The sequence below is a fragment of the Cannabis sativa genome, chromosome 8, assembly GCF_029168945.1.
Source record: "Cannabis sativa cultivar Pink pepper isolate KNU-18-1 chromosome 8, ASM2916894v1, whole genome shotgun sequence".
NCBI classification, from domain to species: Eukaryota; Viridiplantae; Streptophyta; class Magnoliopsida; order Rosales; family Cannabaceae; genus Cannabis; species Cannabis sativa.
Genome location: NC_083608.1, coordinates 44,507,247 through 44,523,967, shown reverse-complemented (window position 1 = coordinate 44,523,967; position 16,721 = coordinate 44,507,247). Strand labels below are relative to the sequence as shown.

Genomic DNA, 16,721 nt, shown 5'->3' with positions numbered 1-16,721 from the left:
CACTATCATTAGTGTGTCCGTCCCTGCCTAAGAGGGATCCTATGGCGTCGGTTTTCATAAAATAACTGATACCATAGAACCCTAGCTATGTCATCGGTTATTATACAATAAACGATACCATAAGACCCTCAGGAGTCGGTTATTGTAAAATAACCGACTCCATATAGAATTTTCTATGATTTTTTTTTTCATATTTACAAGTGTTTTAACATAAATTTTTTTTTCAATTTTTATTAAAAATATATTTTTTCATATATATATTTTTTATTATTAATATAATTAAATTAAGTATAAATTATATATAATAAGTATAAATAAAATTAAACTGAAAAGTTAAATAAATATATATTTACATTACTCAACGTGTTAATATATTAGCTATCTTTTTATTAATATTTTATATTTTATATTATGTGTTTGTATTTCTGTAGTATATTAGTGTTGATGATGAGAACTCATCAACTAACTTGTTGGTCAAAAAATCAAACTATGCTTCAAGCTCAGATCTAAGACGAAAAGAAAGATGAAATATGAATTCAATTTGTTATCTCAAACTGAAGAGAATATGATAAAATTTCTATTGCTCTCAAGGTTAAGTTACAAGAATGATTTTCTAACCCCCTTTCACATCTCAGAAAGGGGTATTTATAGGCTCTAATGACCTGAGGTACACAGTGTTCCCAAGGGGAAAAGGTGTTGCTTTCATGCTACATGTTATAGGTGTAGGAGGTGGCCTTGCACCTCGTATCTTTGTTTGGTATCAGAAAAGGTTATTGAAAACTTATGATTTGACTGAGCCATCACTTTCTATTTATAAGCAACTACTAGGTTTAGGTTAGGAATTATTTGGCATCAAAATAATGAAAAAATCAATTTGAAACTCCTCATTAAGTGGCCGACCATGGTGTTGTAGTGGGCCCCACTTGATTTTGCAGTTTTATCAAATTTTATTTCTATTTTCTCAAAAACGTCAATTTTCCAATTCTAACCTTTTAAATGCCAAAACTAATTATTTAATAACTAAAATAGATTATTAAATAATATTGTCATTTAATTTAATTATTAATTAGACATATAAAGTCCATTAATAAATAAATAAACCTAGAAACTCTTTTCTTTACAATTTCACCCCTGCTTAGTGAAAATTCATAAAATTAGACATAGTCTAACTTTAGAATTATACTTGATCAATCACGAATCAATTAATGAGTCTTACAAGCAGAATGTTCTCAACTAGAATGGGGACCATGGATCTATATGCTGAGCTTCCAATAAGTGAACCAAATTTACCAAGTAAATTCCTACTTATTAATTTTTTCGTTGAATCCACTCTTAGAACTTAGAATTGCACTCTCAGACTTATATAGAGCATATTGTCACTACTACAAAAGTAGCTTTTCCCAACGGTTTATAACTGTCATTTATGCTATTTCCCATCGGTTCCTAAAACCGTTGGCTATGTGGGTGTCATAAAAATACAGAACTTTAAAAGACTGTTTATAACTGTTGGGAAAAGTTATTTTAAATGACGGTTAACAACTGTCAAAAAAAGTCTTTTTAAATGACTATTTATAACTGTTGGCAAAAATATTATATAAATTAAAAAAAAATACATTTAAACTAATTTATTATATATGAATTATTATTTAATTACAATAATAATATAAATTAATTTCAGCAAAATAATAACATAAATAAAAATTAATAAAATAAAATTTATAAAACATAAATTCAATTATCCTTTATACAACATTTTTTCAAGATCTACAAATTTTTCATATCAGAAACAATTACATTAAATAGTAAATAAATTTATACCCAAACAATTTTATTCAAACTTATATTCACAAAATCTATGAGTCTCAAGATTCAAAGCTGTAGCACCATGCCTCTCAAAAATAATTACACTCAAACTTATACCCTTGCATAGCCTAGTGAGTATAATTTTCGACGGTAACACCCTTGCATAGCCGAGTGAACCCAGAGAAGACGCCCATGCCCTGTACAAAAAACAAAGGGACATTCAATTCTTAATTCATGCCAGCAAATGCCTCTATTTTCTGCCTAAGTTTGTTTGGAATTATTTGTATATGCATATGTATAGAATTAGGTCCTACACATTTGATTATATGTATATGTATAGATCCACTCATTCAGAGTAAATAAAAAAGAGAAAAAGAGAAGTAGAAAATTTACTTACAGCGAGGGAGTGGCCATGGCGGGCGGGAGAGATATAGGAGTGAGGTTGGCTCCGGCGAGAGAAAAACCCAGAAATGGCTCCGGCGAGAGAGAAAAATAAAAAATCTTTGGGATTTGGGTTTTGCCGTGGTTGCGAGCACCGTGGTGTGGTTCGTTTCGACTACCGTGGACTGGAGGATGGCCATCGTGGCCTAGCCGTCCGTGTGAGACAGTGAATAAAGAGAGAGAGAGAGAGAGAGAGAGAGAGAGAGAGAGAGAGAGAGAGGTCGGATCGAGTGGGAGGAAAAGGGAAAGAGGTTGGGTTAAGGGGTTTCGGAGGGTGGAGAAGACCTGGGGTGACCAGACTTCCGTCCAAGCACATCAGTTGCTCAAAAAAAAAAAAAAGCCAGAGGATGAAGAGGCGGAAGGAAAAAGATGAAGGGAAATAGGGTTTGGATTAGGGTTTTCATATTTTCCTTTTTATACCCTAGGTCAAATTTATTTACTAAAATAATTAAGTATTTTTTTGAAAAAATAAATATTTAAGTTAAATCTGATTATTTTATTAATTATTTAATTTTACCCTTAATTAATTATTTTAGGAAAATTTTATTTACACCCTTAAAAAGTAAAAAAAATATTTCATTTTAATAAACATTTTTATAATTTTTATTTTATACAAAATATACATCTTTAATTATACAATTTTTTTTTAATTTTTTCTTCCAATAAATTATATTCTTAAAAAATATACCTATAAAATAAAAATAAATAATATTTTAAACATTACAAAAAAATTAAAATAAAAAATTATATGAAATTTTCTTAAAAAAAAATTATACATGATTTAAAAAAAATGTATATAAAAATAAAATTAAAATAAGTATTAAAATTAATATAAAATAATGTGAGAAAGAATTAAAAATATTAAGAGTAATTTTTAAAAATTATTTTAAGTTTATTTTTTTTTAAATAATGGGGTGTACTTATATTTTATGGAGTATAAATAGAAATCCTCTTATTTTATTATTTACACTATTTAATTTTACCCCCAATTAATTATTTTATTATTATCCTATTTAAATTTACCCTTTATTAATTATTTAATTATTTACTTTTTTAAAATAAAATAAAATTTGATTTAAAATAACATACTAAAAAAAACATTTCCCAACAGTTTATCACTGTTAGGAATACTAAGTATTCACTACAGTTATAAACCGTTGGGTATACTTAGTATTCCCAATAGTTGTAAACCGTTGGGTATACTTAGTATTCCTAACAGTTGTAAACCGTTGGGTATACTTAGTATTCCCAACAGTTATAAACTGTTGGCATTCATTGTTTTCTTTCATTTAGTATTGCCCACAGTTTTCCACCGTTGGCATTAGTTTTTCCCAACGGTTTTTTTGCTTCAGTTCTAAATCGTTGGGAAAAATCTCTGCTTATCTTTTCCAACGGTTTTCATAATTGACCCCCTTATTAACCGTTGGGAAAAGTCAATTTTGTAGTAGTGTGTATGTTCCACGATATCAATATGCTATCTCATTTAACCATTGTGATAATCTTATTGTGATTTAAAGATCCTCTATATAGATGATCTACATCGAGATGGGATTTCTTTACCGTTCTCACCCCTCAATGTATTTTGCCCCTTAAAACACTTAGCTACCTGTAAATGGTGTTTAGTGATCTAATGATTAGTCAGTTAAACAAGAGCTCATCCATTTACTTCTATTTGCTAAGCTCGAAGGGAATCATCACTTGACTTCTATACACCAGTAGAAGCTATAGATTTCATATTTATGTTCAGCACTCCCACTCAATCATACTATCATGTTCCCAAAATATACGTATCACCCTGACCCAAAAGTAGGCTTAACTAATAAATCAAAGAACATGAATAGTACTCCTGAGTTGAGCCTAAGCATATCAGGATTTAGATTCTTTTAATCTTAAGATCAACTACTGATATTGACTGGGAAAGATATATATATAACGGTAAGTTTGTAATATCTTAACTTAGTTGCAATATCGGTCCAGTCCAATGTATACTCCATACATTCAAAACTAGTATACTTTACTAATGTCCTGGAAAGAACATAACACTTACTCCAAGTGTAAGTATACATCATCGCTGATTATCACATTAGTGTAAACCCAATAACACTGATGAAACAGGGACCAATTCTTTTGACTCATATGATCGCAATCACATTCCACTGTGTTGACGATACTGTAATTGTGAATAAATATATGATCTGGATTTAACTGATTCTGTGTGTAAATGTAATAAACATATTTAAACTATTAGCATGTAAAATTCATGCAAACATCAATCACTTCAAATTTCTTATATTGATAACTAATCAGATTGTAAAGATTTATTTAGGGCATAAAACCCAACAATCAGGTGGTCAATGGTTGCAGGAGTGTGTCCCCGGTTGCAGGAGTGTGGTCCCTAGTTGTAGGAGTGAGGTTGCAGAGTACCCTTGGTCAGGTCCTCAGACCTTCCAGGTGCATTATCTCCGCTACTCGTACCTTTTTGGTTTTAGAGTTTGTAGAAGGTGTGGTTGTATATCTCTTCGTTCCATGCATTGCCCTTTGATTCCTTCTCCAACGTCATTCTTCTCGATATGCATTCAAATTTTACCTTCTCTCCTCTTCAGACAAGCAACATACTTGACGCTTTATAACGTTTTCACGCTAACGGGCTTGCATGCACACGCATGCACGCATGCTTACAAGTATTCTCATAAACGCACACACAAGCACGCATGCATGCGAGCATGCGAGCCCTTGTCTCGCATGCATCCTCTCGCAGCAGTGTTACACTTGCACACGTGCACACGCTCGCATGAGAGCCGCTCATGGTTGCATGCAAGCCCCTGTTTTGCCATCTTACAACCTTGCATCATCGCACTCGCGCACACATGCACTTTCGCATGCAAGCCCCTCATGGGATCGCAAGAGACTCTTCGTCTCACTGTCTTGCAGCCTCGCATCACCACACTTATGCACTCGCATGCGAGTCCCTCACGGGCTCGCATGCGGGCCCCTATCTCACCGTCTTGTAGCCTCACATGCGAGCCCCTCGCACCGATGTTACCATGGCTTGCACAGATGCTCCACCACGGCTTGAACGAATACTTCACAGCCACTTGCGTAAAGGCTCCACGACTCACACACATACTCCACGGCTCAGCCAAATACTCCCTAACTTGTCCAACGACTTATGGGCTCGCACAATAGCTCAAGGGCTCGCACAACGGCTTATGGGCTCGCACGTCCAGTTGTCACAATTCAACAGTCTTAGTATTTTGACTATAACTCTCTCGATATAAATCAAAATATTGGATGATTCAAAATGCATTAGAAAGATAAGATAGAGATATATGGATTTTATATTTATGACAAGATCTAATTTTGAACGCATCATTATGAAAATCCTTCAACAATTGTATCTTAGTAATTTTATCTTACTAACTATACTCGTGAGTTGTTACGGGGTTGACCTCTGAGTTGCATGGATATACCCCAAGACTTGCAAGCATTGATCTTTGAGATTAACAAGTCCTGGGACATATGCATTGATTCAGTCATTCCTCCACCGACTCTCATAGTCGAAGTCTCTTGACCGCCGAGACTAATTATTGACTAATCTCAAAAATCTTCTCTGTCGATTTTTGCATGTTAGTCACCGTAGTTTCCAGTCTTTGGTTTTTCTAGCAAAGATCATTTAGTTCATCTTCACAGTGGTGAGTTTGGGATTTTAGGCTCACAAAATTGGTTCTCTTCCTTGCTGGGGCGATGTCGCTAGGTACTGGAATCTCATAGTGTTGGTGGTGGCCGTGGAGGGTGCCTTCGTGATGATGAGACCTTCTTCCATTGTGCCCCACCTTCACCTTTGGTCGTGTCAAAGGCGGTAACTCTGTTGCACTGCCCGTCCACTGCAATCTCTTCACAACGATTATCTACTTGCCTTGCTTGAGATCCTCACCTGCTTGCCCCCTCTTCTCCTACTTGAGGTCGGATAACGTTCACATTTTCTCTTCTTACTTGAGGTCTATGACAATTAGCGTCTTCTTCTCTAATGACGTGTGGAGGAAGGTCTTGCCCCGAAGCGATCAACTAATCATCATCAAGGCAAATCTCCACAACTTGAAGGCAGCGAGATCATCTACGCATTTTGTATTGATTGTGTGTGTAAAGAAACGACTTGGCTTAAGCTTGTTGTTTCAACAGACGGCGCCAAACTATTGATGGCGAGAACTCGTCAACTAACTTGTTGGTCGAAAAATCAAACTATGCTTCAAGTTCAGATCTAAGACGAAAAGAAAGATGAAACATGAATTCAAATTGCTATCTTAAAATTGAGAGAATATGATAAACTTTCTATTGCTCTCAAGGTCAAGTTACAAGAATAATTTTCCAACCCCCTCTCACATCTTAATTAGAAAGGGGTATTTATAGACTCTAATGACACGAGGTACACGGTGGTCCCAAGGGAATAAGGTGTCGCTTTCAAGCTGCACGTCGCAGGTGCAGGAAGTGGCCTTACACCTCGTACTTTTTTCTGGTGCCAAGTGGTCCCCGGTTGCAGGAGTTTGGTCTCCGGTTGTAGGAGTGTCGTCCCCAATTTGCAGGAGTGAGGTTGCAGAGTACCTTTGGTCGGGTCCTCGGACCTTGGAGGTGTGTTGTCTCCACTACTCGTACCTTTGCTTTCAGAGTTTGTAGAATGTGTGGTTGTACGCCTCTCTGTTGCACATTTTGTCATTTGATTCCTCCTCCAATGTCATTCTTGTCCATATGTACTCAAATTTCACATTTTGTCCTCTCACTTAAATAGCATATTCAGCACTTCGTAACACTTTCACGCTAACGGGTTTGCATGCACACACATGCACGCGCGTGCTTGCAGGTATGCTCATGCATGGACGCACACACAAGCATTCATGCATGCTCGCATTCGATTTTTCTCATTTAAAATGTCCCTTCCTCGGAAATCATATATATCTTTCCACATCTATTTTGTTATATCATATATTATATTTGTGGTACTTTTTGTTTAGTAATATCATGCTGAGTGAAATTATTATTATTTCATATCATATCAAGAAGATTCATCGATTGAAAGAAGGTATACATTAACAGAAAGTAGTAATATATATCACATTATATTCTTATTAGAAAGCTTATTAATTAGTGATGTTTCAGTATATTTTTCTTTATTATTCAGTATCTTGAGCTTGTGATCATGCAATGAGTGTCAGACGTAGGGATGTCTTAAAAAAAAGTACGTAAAGGAAGTTAATAATCCTTGACAACTTAATTACATACTACAAAAGGCACGTGGACATGCTCCACAAGATTTTATTGTCTCACAGTGGGTAGGTGAAGAAAATTAAACCACTCATTGATCTTTTGTCCAACAGTTTTTGGTTTATTTATTTTTATTTAATTTTTTAACAACATTTTCGACATATGTATTATTATGTACTCTTTATAACTAAGAAATCTCAATCTAAAAATATATTTATGACCAAATAAATTATATTCTAATTGAGAGATTATAACTAATAGAGTTACACTAGAAAAAAAAATTAAAATACCAAAAAATATTAATGTAACAATAAGAACTATAAACAATCATTAATACTATATCATAATAGAATTATTTTAAAGTAAATATAATATTTATACATGCATTATAGTTTGGAATAAAATTATTAATTTTATATAAATAAATTTACAAAATATATGTATATATTTTATTACGATGTAATTATTCCTATATAGAGGTATACTTTGTTAATGAGTTCCTATATAGAGGTATACTTTGTTAATGAGGGACTTAGAAAATGTATAACTAATTACAATTTAGAGGTTATTCTTATTTATAATTGGCCCAAATTGGGACTTGATTTTTTTATAACAAATTAGAGGTTATTCTTGAATAGAGTATTCTTAAATAGAGGTTATACTGTATATATCTCCTCCTTAATTATATTTGGTTTTCCGTAAGTTTCTTATATTTGTTTTAGACATGAGGAGCCAGAATTAAATTGTAAGGGGCCACTATCAGGCGTTGCATACATAACTGTAAATTTCGGTGACTTAATATTTTTTTTTTTTTTGAGTGGTGCGTGTCGATTGAAAAATATCATAATTTGTTCTTATAAATATTTTACATGTTACTTTATAATAATAAAAATCAAGTAATTATAATAAAAATAAATAAATACCATTTTACATCTTGTGTTTTATATAAATTATTAATTGGAATTTGTTAAATGATAAAATAAACATTCTGTTTTGTTAAATGGTAAAAATAAGACTTTGAGCTCAATTTTTAACAATTTTTTTTAATATAATAAACTTTAAAACAATTCCTAACACGAACAATATAGAAAATGTAACTAGTTTTATCATAACATCTCTAGATCGGATTATTATTAAGTTTTATTTTGACAAAAAATCAGTTTAGGGTCCTATTTGAGTAATTTTAAAAAATACAAGATCTTTTTGTCATTTAACAAAACAAATGGTCCAATTAGTAATTTTTATAAAACACAAGATTTAAAATAGTATTTACCCATAAAAAAAATATGAGTCGTGATTTAAGGTGTTAAAGACTCAATTTAATACTACTAAGATTTATCTGTAAATTTTTAAAAAGAAAAAAAAAATATAAAGTGTTTCTATAATACACCACTTAATAACGGTGTGTAGTAATGAACCTTTTATCTTTTTCAATAATTGTTTAGTCCAATATTTTTCGATAGTGTAATTTTTGATAAATTTAAAATAATTTATATATAATATGAAAAATAGTATTTAAATAGTTCATTCTATATATATATATATATAAAAAAAAATAAAAGAGTCACGCCGATTATGGAGATGGAATTGAAGTTGGGTCGTTGGTTTTGAAGAACCATCATATGGAATCTTTTCCATTTCTATTTCATCAAGGTTTGGAATGAACTACTTTACAAGCGAAGAGATATGCTAGGGCATCGACCCTAGCTAGATTAGATTTAAATTTTTATTTGAGTTTTGTTCAATCTAAGGTGGCGTTTGGTTGGAGGTAATGAAATGGAATGGAATGGAAAGGAAATAATTTTTATTCCATTCCTTTGTTTGGTTGCATTTTAAAGTATTGGAATGGCATTCCAATGGAATGCTCTTTCCACCATTTTGGTGGAATGGCTATTCCATTTTAAAAAGGAAGGAATGACCATTCCAATGCAACAAGAAAAAAAATTTAATTATTTTTTTATCAATTTTTTTTATCCATTTTAAATTTTATTCCATTCCATTCCTATTCCCATTCCCATTCCCATTCCTATTCCTATATTTTCATTCCTCCCAACCAAACGAGTTTAATTTGTTTTTAATACGTAATTGCTTCTAGACTAGTTAAGCTATTTTGTCTTTATTAGTCTTTTATTTTAAACATAAGGGTTACAAAATTGGTCATTTTTAGTCTCAGAGTTTAATTCTAATTTCTCTGTATTGATAATAAAAGTGGTTATTCAACTTTAAAAACTAAAAGTTGTAATGGACTCCATTTATTTAGAATTTTCATTCTTATTTGCAATAATTTATTTATTTATTTTAATGTTCATTTTAATATTGTTCATTGTAAATTTTGTTAACTAATAAATAAATTTTTTTTGTAATAAATGATCTTCAAGATTAATTAAGTAATAATTAATGATAATAATAATAATAATAATTACAATAAATGATAAAAAGATTTTTACCTAATTTTAAAAATTTTGAGTCTGTTACTGCTTTTAGGTCGTCAAATATTTTATAATAATTGACACTATCGTCGCTTGTTTTTTTCCTTACAGGTTAGCTTTTTATTTCCTCCAGCGCCGCTTGGAACAATATTAGTAGCGATTGTTATCAAAACTGATGCTCAATGTTCTTAAAAATTGCCTCTAAAATACAGGCTCACGGGCATCTATGGAGAACCCAACAGGGCTCTTCGCAAAAATACTTGGCAACTCCTTCGCACTCTCCATGCTTCGAACTCTTCTCCTTGGTGCCTTATTGGAGACTTCAATAATGTCACTAGCCAAGCTGATAAAAAAGGGGGTAACCCTTACCCCAATTGGCTCATTGAAGGTTTTTAAAAGGTCCTCTCCGACTGTGCTCATTTTGATTTGAATCTCTTCGGCTACCAATTCACTTGGGAAAGAGGACGAGGGACTTCGAATTGGATTGAAGTTAGAATCGATCGTGCACTAGCTAATGATTCATGGCTAAACAATTTCTCTCTTGCAAGGTTGACAAACACTGAGATATCCACTTCAGACCACACCCCTATTTTTCTCGAGCCTTCTTTCAAGAACCAGGTGCGGCATTCTCATCGTTTCAGGTTCGAAAATGCCTGGATAGGGGAACCTATGTGTGAACAAATCATCCGTGACACTTGGACCTCTTCTCCTCATCTTGATCTCCAAGCCAAGTTGAATCGTTGTGGGCAACTTCTTCAACAATGGGGTTCTGAAATTACTGGGAACTTTAGCTCGCGTATAAAGGCTTGTAAAGCTACCTTGAAGAATCTTAAAAGGCGGCGAGATGCTGATGGAGTACGACTTTATTCTGAGGAGCAGAGCAAACTCAATCAAATTCTCAACCAGAAAGAAATATATATTGGAAGCAGCGTTCCAAACAAATGTGGCTTAGTGCGGGTGACAAGAATACAAAGTTTTTTCACAAGGCTGCTTCAACTAGGCGTCGAAAAAATCATATCCACTGCCTAAAAAATAACTCAGGTCAGTCCATTGATTGGGATAATGGCCTTGCTGATTTTATAAAAGGTTATTTCACTAACCTGTTCACCACTACGGCTTCCAATTGGTCTGAGATGGTTGATTCTATTGAGCCTTCAATCACTGAGCAACAGAACTCTGAATTATTGAAGCCCATTTCTGATCTTGACGTAAAGACTGCTCTTTTCTAAATGCATCCCGACAAGTCCCCGGAACCCGATGGCATGAGCCTTGCTTTTTATCAGAAATTTTGGCACATTGTTGGTGTCGATATTGTCTCTACTGTCAAGGATTTCTTTGCTTCAGGTACTCTTCCTCTTAATCTCAATGACACCAATGTTGTTCTAATTCCCAAGAAAAAGAATCCTGAGATTATATCTGAGTTGCGGCCTATTTCATTATGCAATGTTCTCTACAAAATTATTTCCAAAGTTCTCACTAACCGAATGAAGTATCTCATGAGTTCCATCATCTCAGAAAATCAGAGTGCGTTTATCCCTGGGCGTTTAATTACTGACAACGTCATGATTTCTTTTGAAATTCTACACTATCTCAAAAGAAAACAACAAGGGAAAGAAGGGGTTATGGCTCTCAAATTGGATCTTAGCAAAGCATTTGACAGAATTGAATGGTCATATCTCAATGCAATGCTTCTTAAAATGGGATTCAACTCTCGGTGGGTCGCTCTTATTCATCACTGCTTTCTTCTGTCAAGTACAAAGTCATATGCGGCAATAATGAAACTGATCATTTCTATCCCTCTAGAGGTATAAGGCAAGGAGACCCTCTCTCTCCTTACCTATTTTCTTATCTGTGCTGAAGGTCTTTCAACTCTCATTAGAAAATTTGAAGGTAGAGGCTGGTTACATGGTTGTCGTGTATCAAGAGGAGCTCCTGTTGTTTCTCACATGCTCTTTGCAGACGATAGCTACCTCTATTGTCGAGCTACTTCTACAAAAACTGCTAGAGTAAATGAACTTCTGTCAATTTTTGAAAAAGCTTCAGGCCAACAAGTGAATTTTGGAAAGTCGTCTGCCTTCTTCAGTCCAAATACTCCAACTGATACCCGCACAAGAATCTGTTCTGACTTGGGTATCTTGGAAGCATCAGAGGATAGTAAATACATGGGGTTACCTAGCATGCTTGGTCGAAATAAAAACTCTGTTCTTGGTTATCTTCGGGATAAAAATGCAAAAGCGCATTCAAAGTTGGGACAACATATTCCTTTCTCGAGCTGACAAAAAGGTCATGATCAAGTCAGTTGTTCAAGCTCTTCCAACATACGCTATGAATGTCTTCCTTCTTACCAAAGACATTTGCAATCAGATGGAAAAGTTTAATGACCCGTTTCTGGTGGCAAACAAAAAAAGACTCATCAAAAGGAATTCATTGGAAAAGCTGGAAAAATCTCAGCAAACACAAGTTCAAAGGCGGGATTAAGAGACTTTAACCTTGCTCTTCTCGGCAAGCAAGGATGGAGGCTCCTGGTTAATCATGACAGTCTTGTGGGAAGAATTTTTAAAGCTCGTTACAATCCAAAAACCTCTTTTTTCAACTCTGAGCTTGGAAGTAACCCGAGCTTCATTTGGAGAAGCATCTTTGAGGCTAAACCTCTGCTTCGTTCTGGTAGCCGGTTGTGCATTGGATCTCGTCTATCTGCTAATGTTCTAAATGATCCTTGGCTTCCGAATGATACTGATGGTCTTATTCAATCCTCTCACCCTACTCTTATTGGAACAACTGTCAATACCCTTATGCAAACTGATGGTATGGCCTGGGATATTGATATTCTAAATAATCTTTTCACCGAGAGAGATAAGAACCTTATCCTACAAATTCCACTCCCTTCCCACTCTGAAACCGATCATTGGTACTGGTATAAGGATCGAATGGGGAATTACTCTGTCAAGACTGCATATCACTTATACTCCAGCAGCTTAAAAGCAACTCTGGCATTGACCACCATTTTGATTTTTGGAAAGCTCTGTGGAACTTACAACTCCCCCTAAAGTCAAAGACTTCTTGTGGAGAGTTTGCTCTAATTGTCTTCCCACAAAGGTACAGCTCAAAATAAAGCATGTCAACATTGACACTACCTGCCCCCTTTGCAACTCTTTTCCCGAAACTTCAATTCACCTCTTCACCAGTTGCAACTTCGCACAAAGCTGCTGGAGAAAAGCATTCGGAACAGTAAGAGGCTCCATTGAAGGAACTTTCACGGCCTGGTTTGACTATGGACTTACACACTGGCTCAATGATGATATAATACACATCTCTATGTTATGTTGGGCACTATGGAAAACCAGAAATGATCTTATTTGGAACAAAATTTCTCCTTCTGTAGACAAAGTCATCTCCTCTGCAAAACTCAACCTTGAACGATGGAAATCTGCTCAAAATATGTCTCTCCACCCACTATCCTCTCCAAATGATAGTGAAGGACTTGAGCAATGGACCAAACCAAGTCATACTCAACAGAACCACTTCGGCTATGGCTTTATAGCCAGAGATCACGATGGAATCCTTATTGAAGCCTTCCAATCTTGCAAACCAGGTGCTATTGGTGCTGAACTTGCTGAAGCAATTGGCGTCAAAAAAGCTCTTAGTTGGATCAAAAGAAAAGGCTGGCATAATGTTATTGTTGAAACTGACTGCATTAATATTGTCCATGCTCTGCGAAGTAAAGTCCATATGATCTCTCCATATGGCTCCATTATTAATGAGTCTAAGCTATTGTTATTTGTTCTTAATAATGTTTCTGTTATTTTCGTTAAACGATCTGCGAATAAAATTGTTCATTTTCTTGCAAGGGACTCTTATTCTAAAACTGATTGTATTATTAGTAGGGATTCTATTCCTATTATGTTAATGTCCTTGATTTTGAAGGACAGTTGATCAATAAAGAATCTTCTTTAAAAAAAAAAATGGCCTCTAAAATTCAATTTCATTAGATATGTATTATTTTCAGGTGATACACATGGTGGCCGAGTGAAATTATTATTACTTCATCAACTATAAAAAATTATATATGAATCTAGCTACTATCAAGGAAGACCATCGATTGAGAGTGAACAGTAGATGTCTTTTTACCAAAAAAGGAAATAAATAAATAACAAAAGTACATAAAGAAAGTGAACAGTAGATGTCTACAACTCATCGATCTTGTTGTCCACATATTTCTTTTTGAAAAATGTTGTCCACAATATTATTATTAGCTGGTATTGGTCAAGTTATTATATTGAGAGTATTGTTATTAGGTACTACTGGTGGTTAGCACTTCTCGACATGTCACGTTACGATTAGTTAGCAATACTCTTTAAAAGTTATTATATTAAATTATATGAGATCCGACATTTAATTAGATTAATAGCGATATTAACACATAGGAAGATAGTAGACACCATTAGTGCCCTTTAGTATTTATCTTATATTAATTGTACCGACAGTCTCTACCACACTTTATAGATATGTATTTTAACGTTTAGTTAGCTTACTCTCTATTATATTATATTAATTGAAGACATGATATTTTATTATACCAATCACAAAATCACACTAAAAACACACTTTTGCCATTTCTCATATTATATACATCATCGTTAAATATATATTGGTAAGGTAAGGTCTTTATATAAAATAAAACTAGGCCAAATTATAGAATTGTTTGCAAAAGTACTTCTCTTTCTTTCTTGATCTATCTGTTACAAAAGATGGCAAAGCTGAAAATTATAGAAGTGTGCAAGGTAGCTCCCTCGCCTGCTAGTATGGCAACTACCTCTTCCTCCTCTCCAAACTCTCTCCATCTTACTTGTTTGGACCTAATCTGGCTAAGGTTGCCACCAGTTCAACGTATCTTTTTCTACGAGCTTCCAAACTTAGAGGATCCAAATAGAGATACAACTCTATTTTTCCATTCAGACATTCTTCCAAGGCTCAAACACTCCTTATCTCTCACCCTCAAACACTTCCTTCCTCTTTCCGGTAACCTCATTTGGCCCGAATCCTCCTATAAACCTCTCATTCATTACAACGATGGCGATGAGGACGTCGTTTCTTTTACTGTGGCTGAGACAGACGCTGATTTTCACCATCTATCAGGGACAAATGAATTCTTAGAAGCAACAGAATACCATCCTCTTATCCCCAACTTGGCAGTGTCTCCCGACCGAGCCGCAATCTTGGCATTCCAAGTCACTTTGTTCCCCAACTTTGGATTTTCCATTGGAATGGTCAATCACCATGCGGCAATAGATGGAAAATCAGTACACATGTTTCTGAAAACATGGACACATATTTGCCAATCCCAACAACAACAACAAGAGTACAACTACAGTTATAGTCCTTTGGAGTTGAAACCTTTTTTCGACAGAACTGTGATTGTGGACTCGAAAGGGATTGATGCAATCATAGCCGAACAACTTCAAGAATTAGACGGAGGACCTCACAATAGAAGCTTAATACCATGGAAGATAGAAGTTCCAACAGGTGCAGTTAGGGGCAGTTTCCAATTGACACGAGAGAAAATAAACAAATTGAGACAATTGTTGAATGTTCATAATAATAGCCTTCTTCACTTATCTACATTTTGCCTCACATATTCATATATATTAGTATGTTTGGTTAAGGCAAAAGAATTACACAAAGATGGCCAAAAAATAATTTTTGGCTTTGCTGTGGATGCTAGGTCTCGCTTTGAGCCTCCTTTGCCCGAAACATACTTGGGAAACTGTGTTGTAGGAAAGTTTACAGATGCATATGCAAAAGATTTGGCTGGGGAAGATGGTCTTTTCCTCGCTGTAAAAGCCATTAGTGATGCTATAAGAAGTTTGGAGACGGCGAAGGAGACTATTTTGTATGGACTAGAAAATATGGTTCCTTTGATTTTAAAGTCGCTTGTAGAAGGTAAAGGTAGTCATGATGAATTCTACAGCATAGCTGGTTCACCTAAGTTTGAGCCTTACAACACTGATTTCGGATGGGGAAGGCCCAAAAAATCGGATGTGGTTTCAATTGATAAAACAGGAGCAATAAGTCTTTCTGATACTAGAAATGGAGATGGAATTGAAGTTGGGTTGGTATTGAAGAAACATGATATGGAAAGTTTTGCTTTTCTATTCCAAAAAAGTCTTGAGTGAAGTACTATAGAAGCAAAGAGATGTATCCTTAGATTAGTTTTAGATTTTCATTAGAGTTTTGCTCAATTTGTAAGAATAATTAAACTATCTGACTTTTAAGTCTTTTTTAGGATTACATAAAATTGGCCATTAAGAGTTTCATTTTAATTTCTTTATATTTATAATAAAGTGGTTGTTCAACTTTGAAAACTAAAAAATGTGATGAACTTCATTTATTGTTAGAGATTTTATAAGTACTGCTTATTTAATATTTACCTATCGTAGCTGAAGTGGGGGTAGATTAAAATGTTAGAATACCAAAGAATGTAAACAGTAAAAAGAAATAAAGAAAAAAAATAAAAAAGATGTGTAAGGTCTAAAGATCAGGACATAGAGACACAACTTGACACGATTCTTGTAACGTCCCCGCTTCAAGCCTCCATTGGGTCCTTACACCCACGGAATGAATGGCTCTTATACACGAGTACGCCACTCTGGCTGCTTCATGGACTGATGACTGACCCTACAAACCAACACGAGTGTTTCCAGCATGCTTTGTCCTCACTCGCACGCTTCCTGGGAAAACTTCCATTGCATCCATTGCATCCATTCAGCCAGAGTATAATTTTTTATTTTAATT

The 16,721-nt window shown here is 34.5% G+C and overlaps 1 protein-coding gene and 1 long non-coding RNA gene across 2 annotated transcripts; one reads left to right on the top strand and one right to left on the bottom strand.

Moving 5' to 3' along the window:
- Nucleotides 1–1,701: 1,701 nt before the first annotated feature.
- Nucleotides 1,702–2,640, bottom strand: LOC133030336 (uncharacterized). Its single transcript, XR_009684187.1, has 2 exons — nt 2,201–2,640; nt 1,702–2,000 (listed from the first exon to the last, which is right to left on the bottom strand). It is a non-coding gene; the product is annotated as an uncharacterized LOC133030336 (long non-coding RNA).
- Nucleotides 2,641–14,508: 11,868 nt separating this feature from the next.
- LOC115701034 (malonyl-CoA:anthocyanidin 5-O-glucoside-6''-O-malonyltransferase) lies at nt 14,509–16,299 on the top strand. The gene has a single exon (XM_030628718.2). The coding sequence runs from the start codon at nt 14,678–14,680 to the stop codon at nt 16,100–16,102; it is 1,425 nt and encodes a 474-aa protein (XP_030484578.2). The 5' UTR covers nt 14,509–14,677; the 3' UTR covers nt 16,103–16,299.
- Nucleotides 16,300–16,721: the final 422 nt, after the last annotated feature.

Coding starts and splice junctions, on each gene's coding strand:
- LOC115701034 (XM_030628718.2), top strand. CDS start 14,678: ATGGCAAAGCTGAAAATTATAGAAGTGTGCAAGGTAGCTCCCTCGCCT.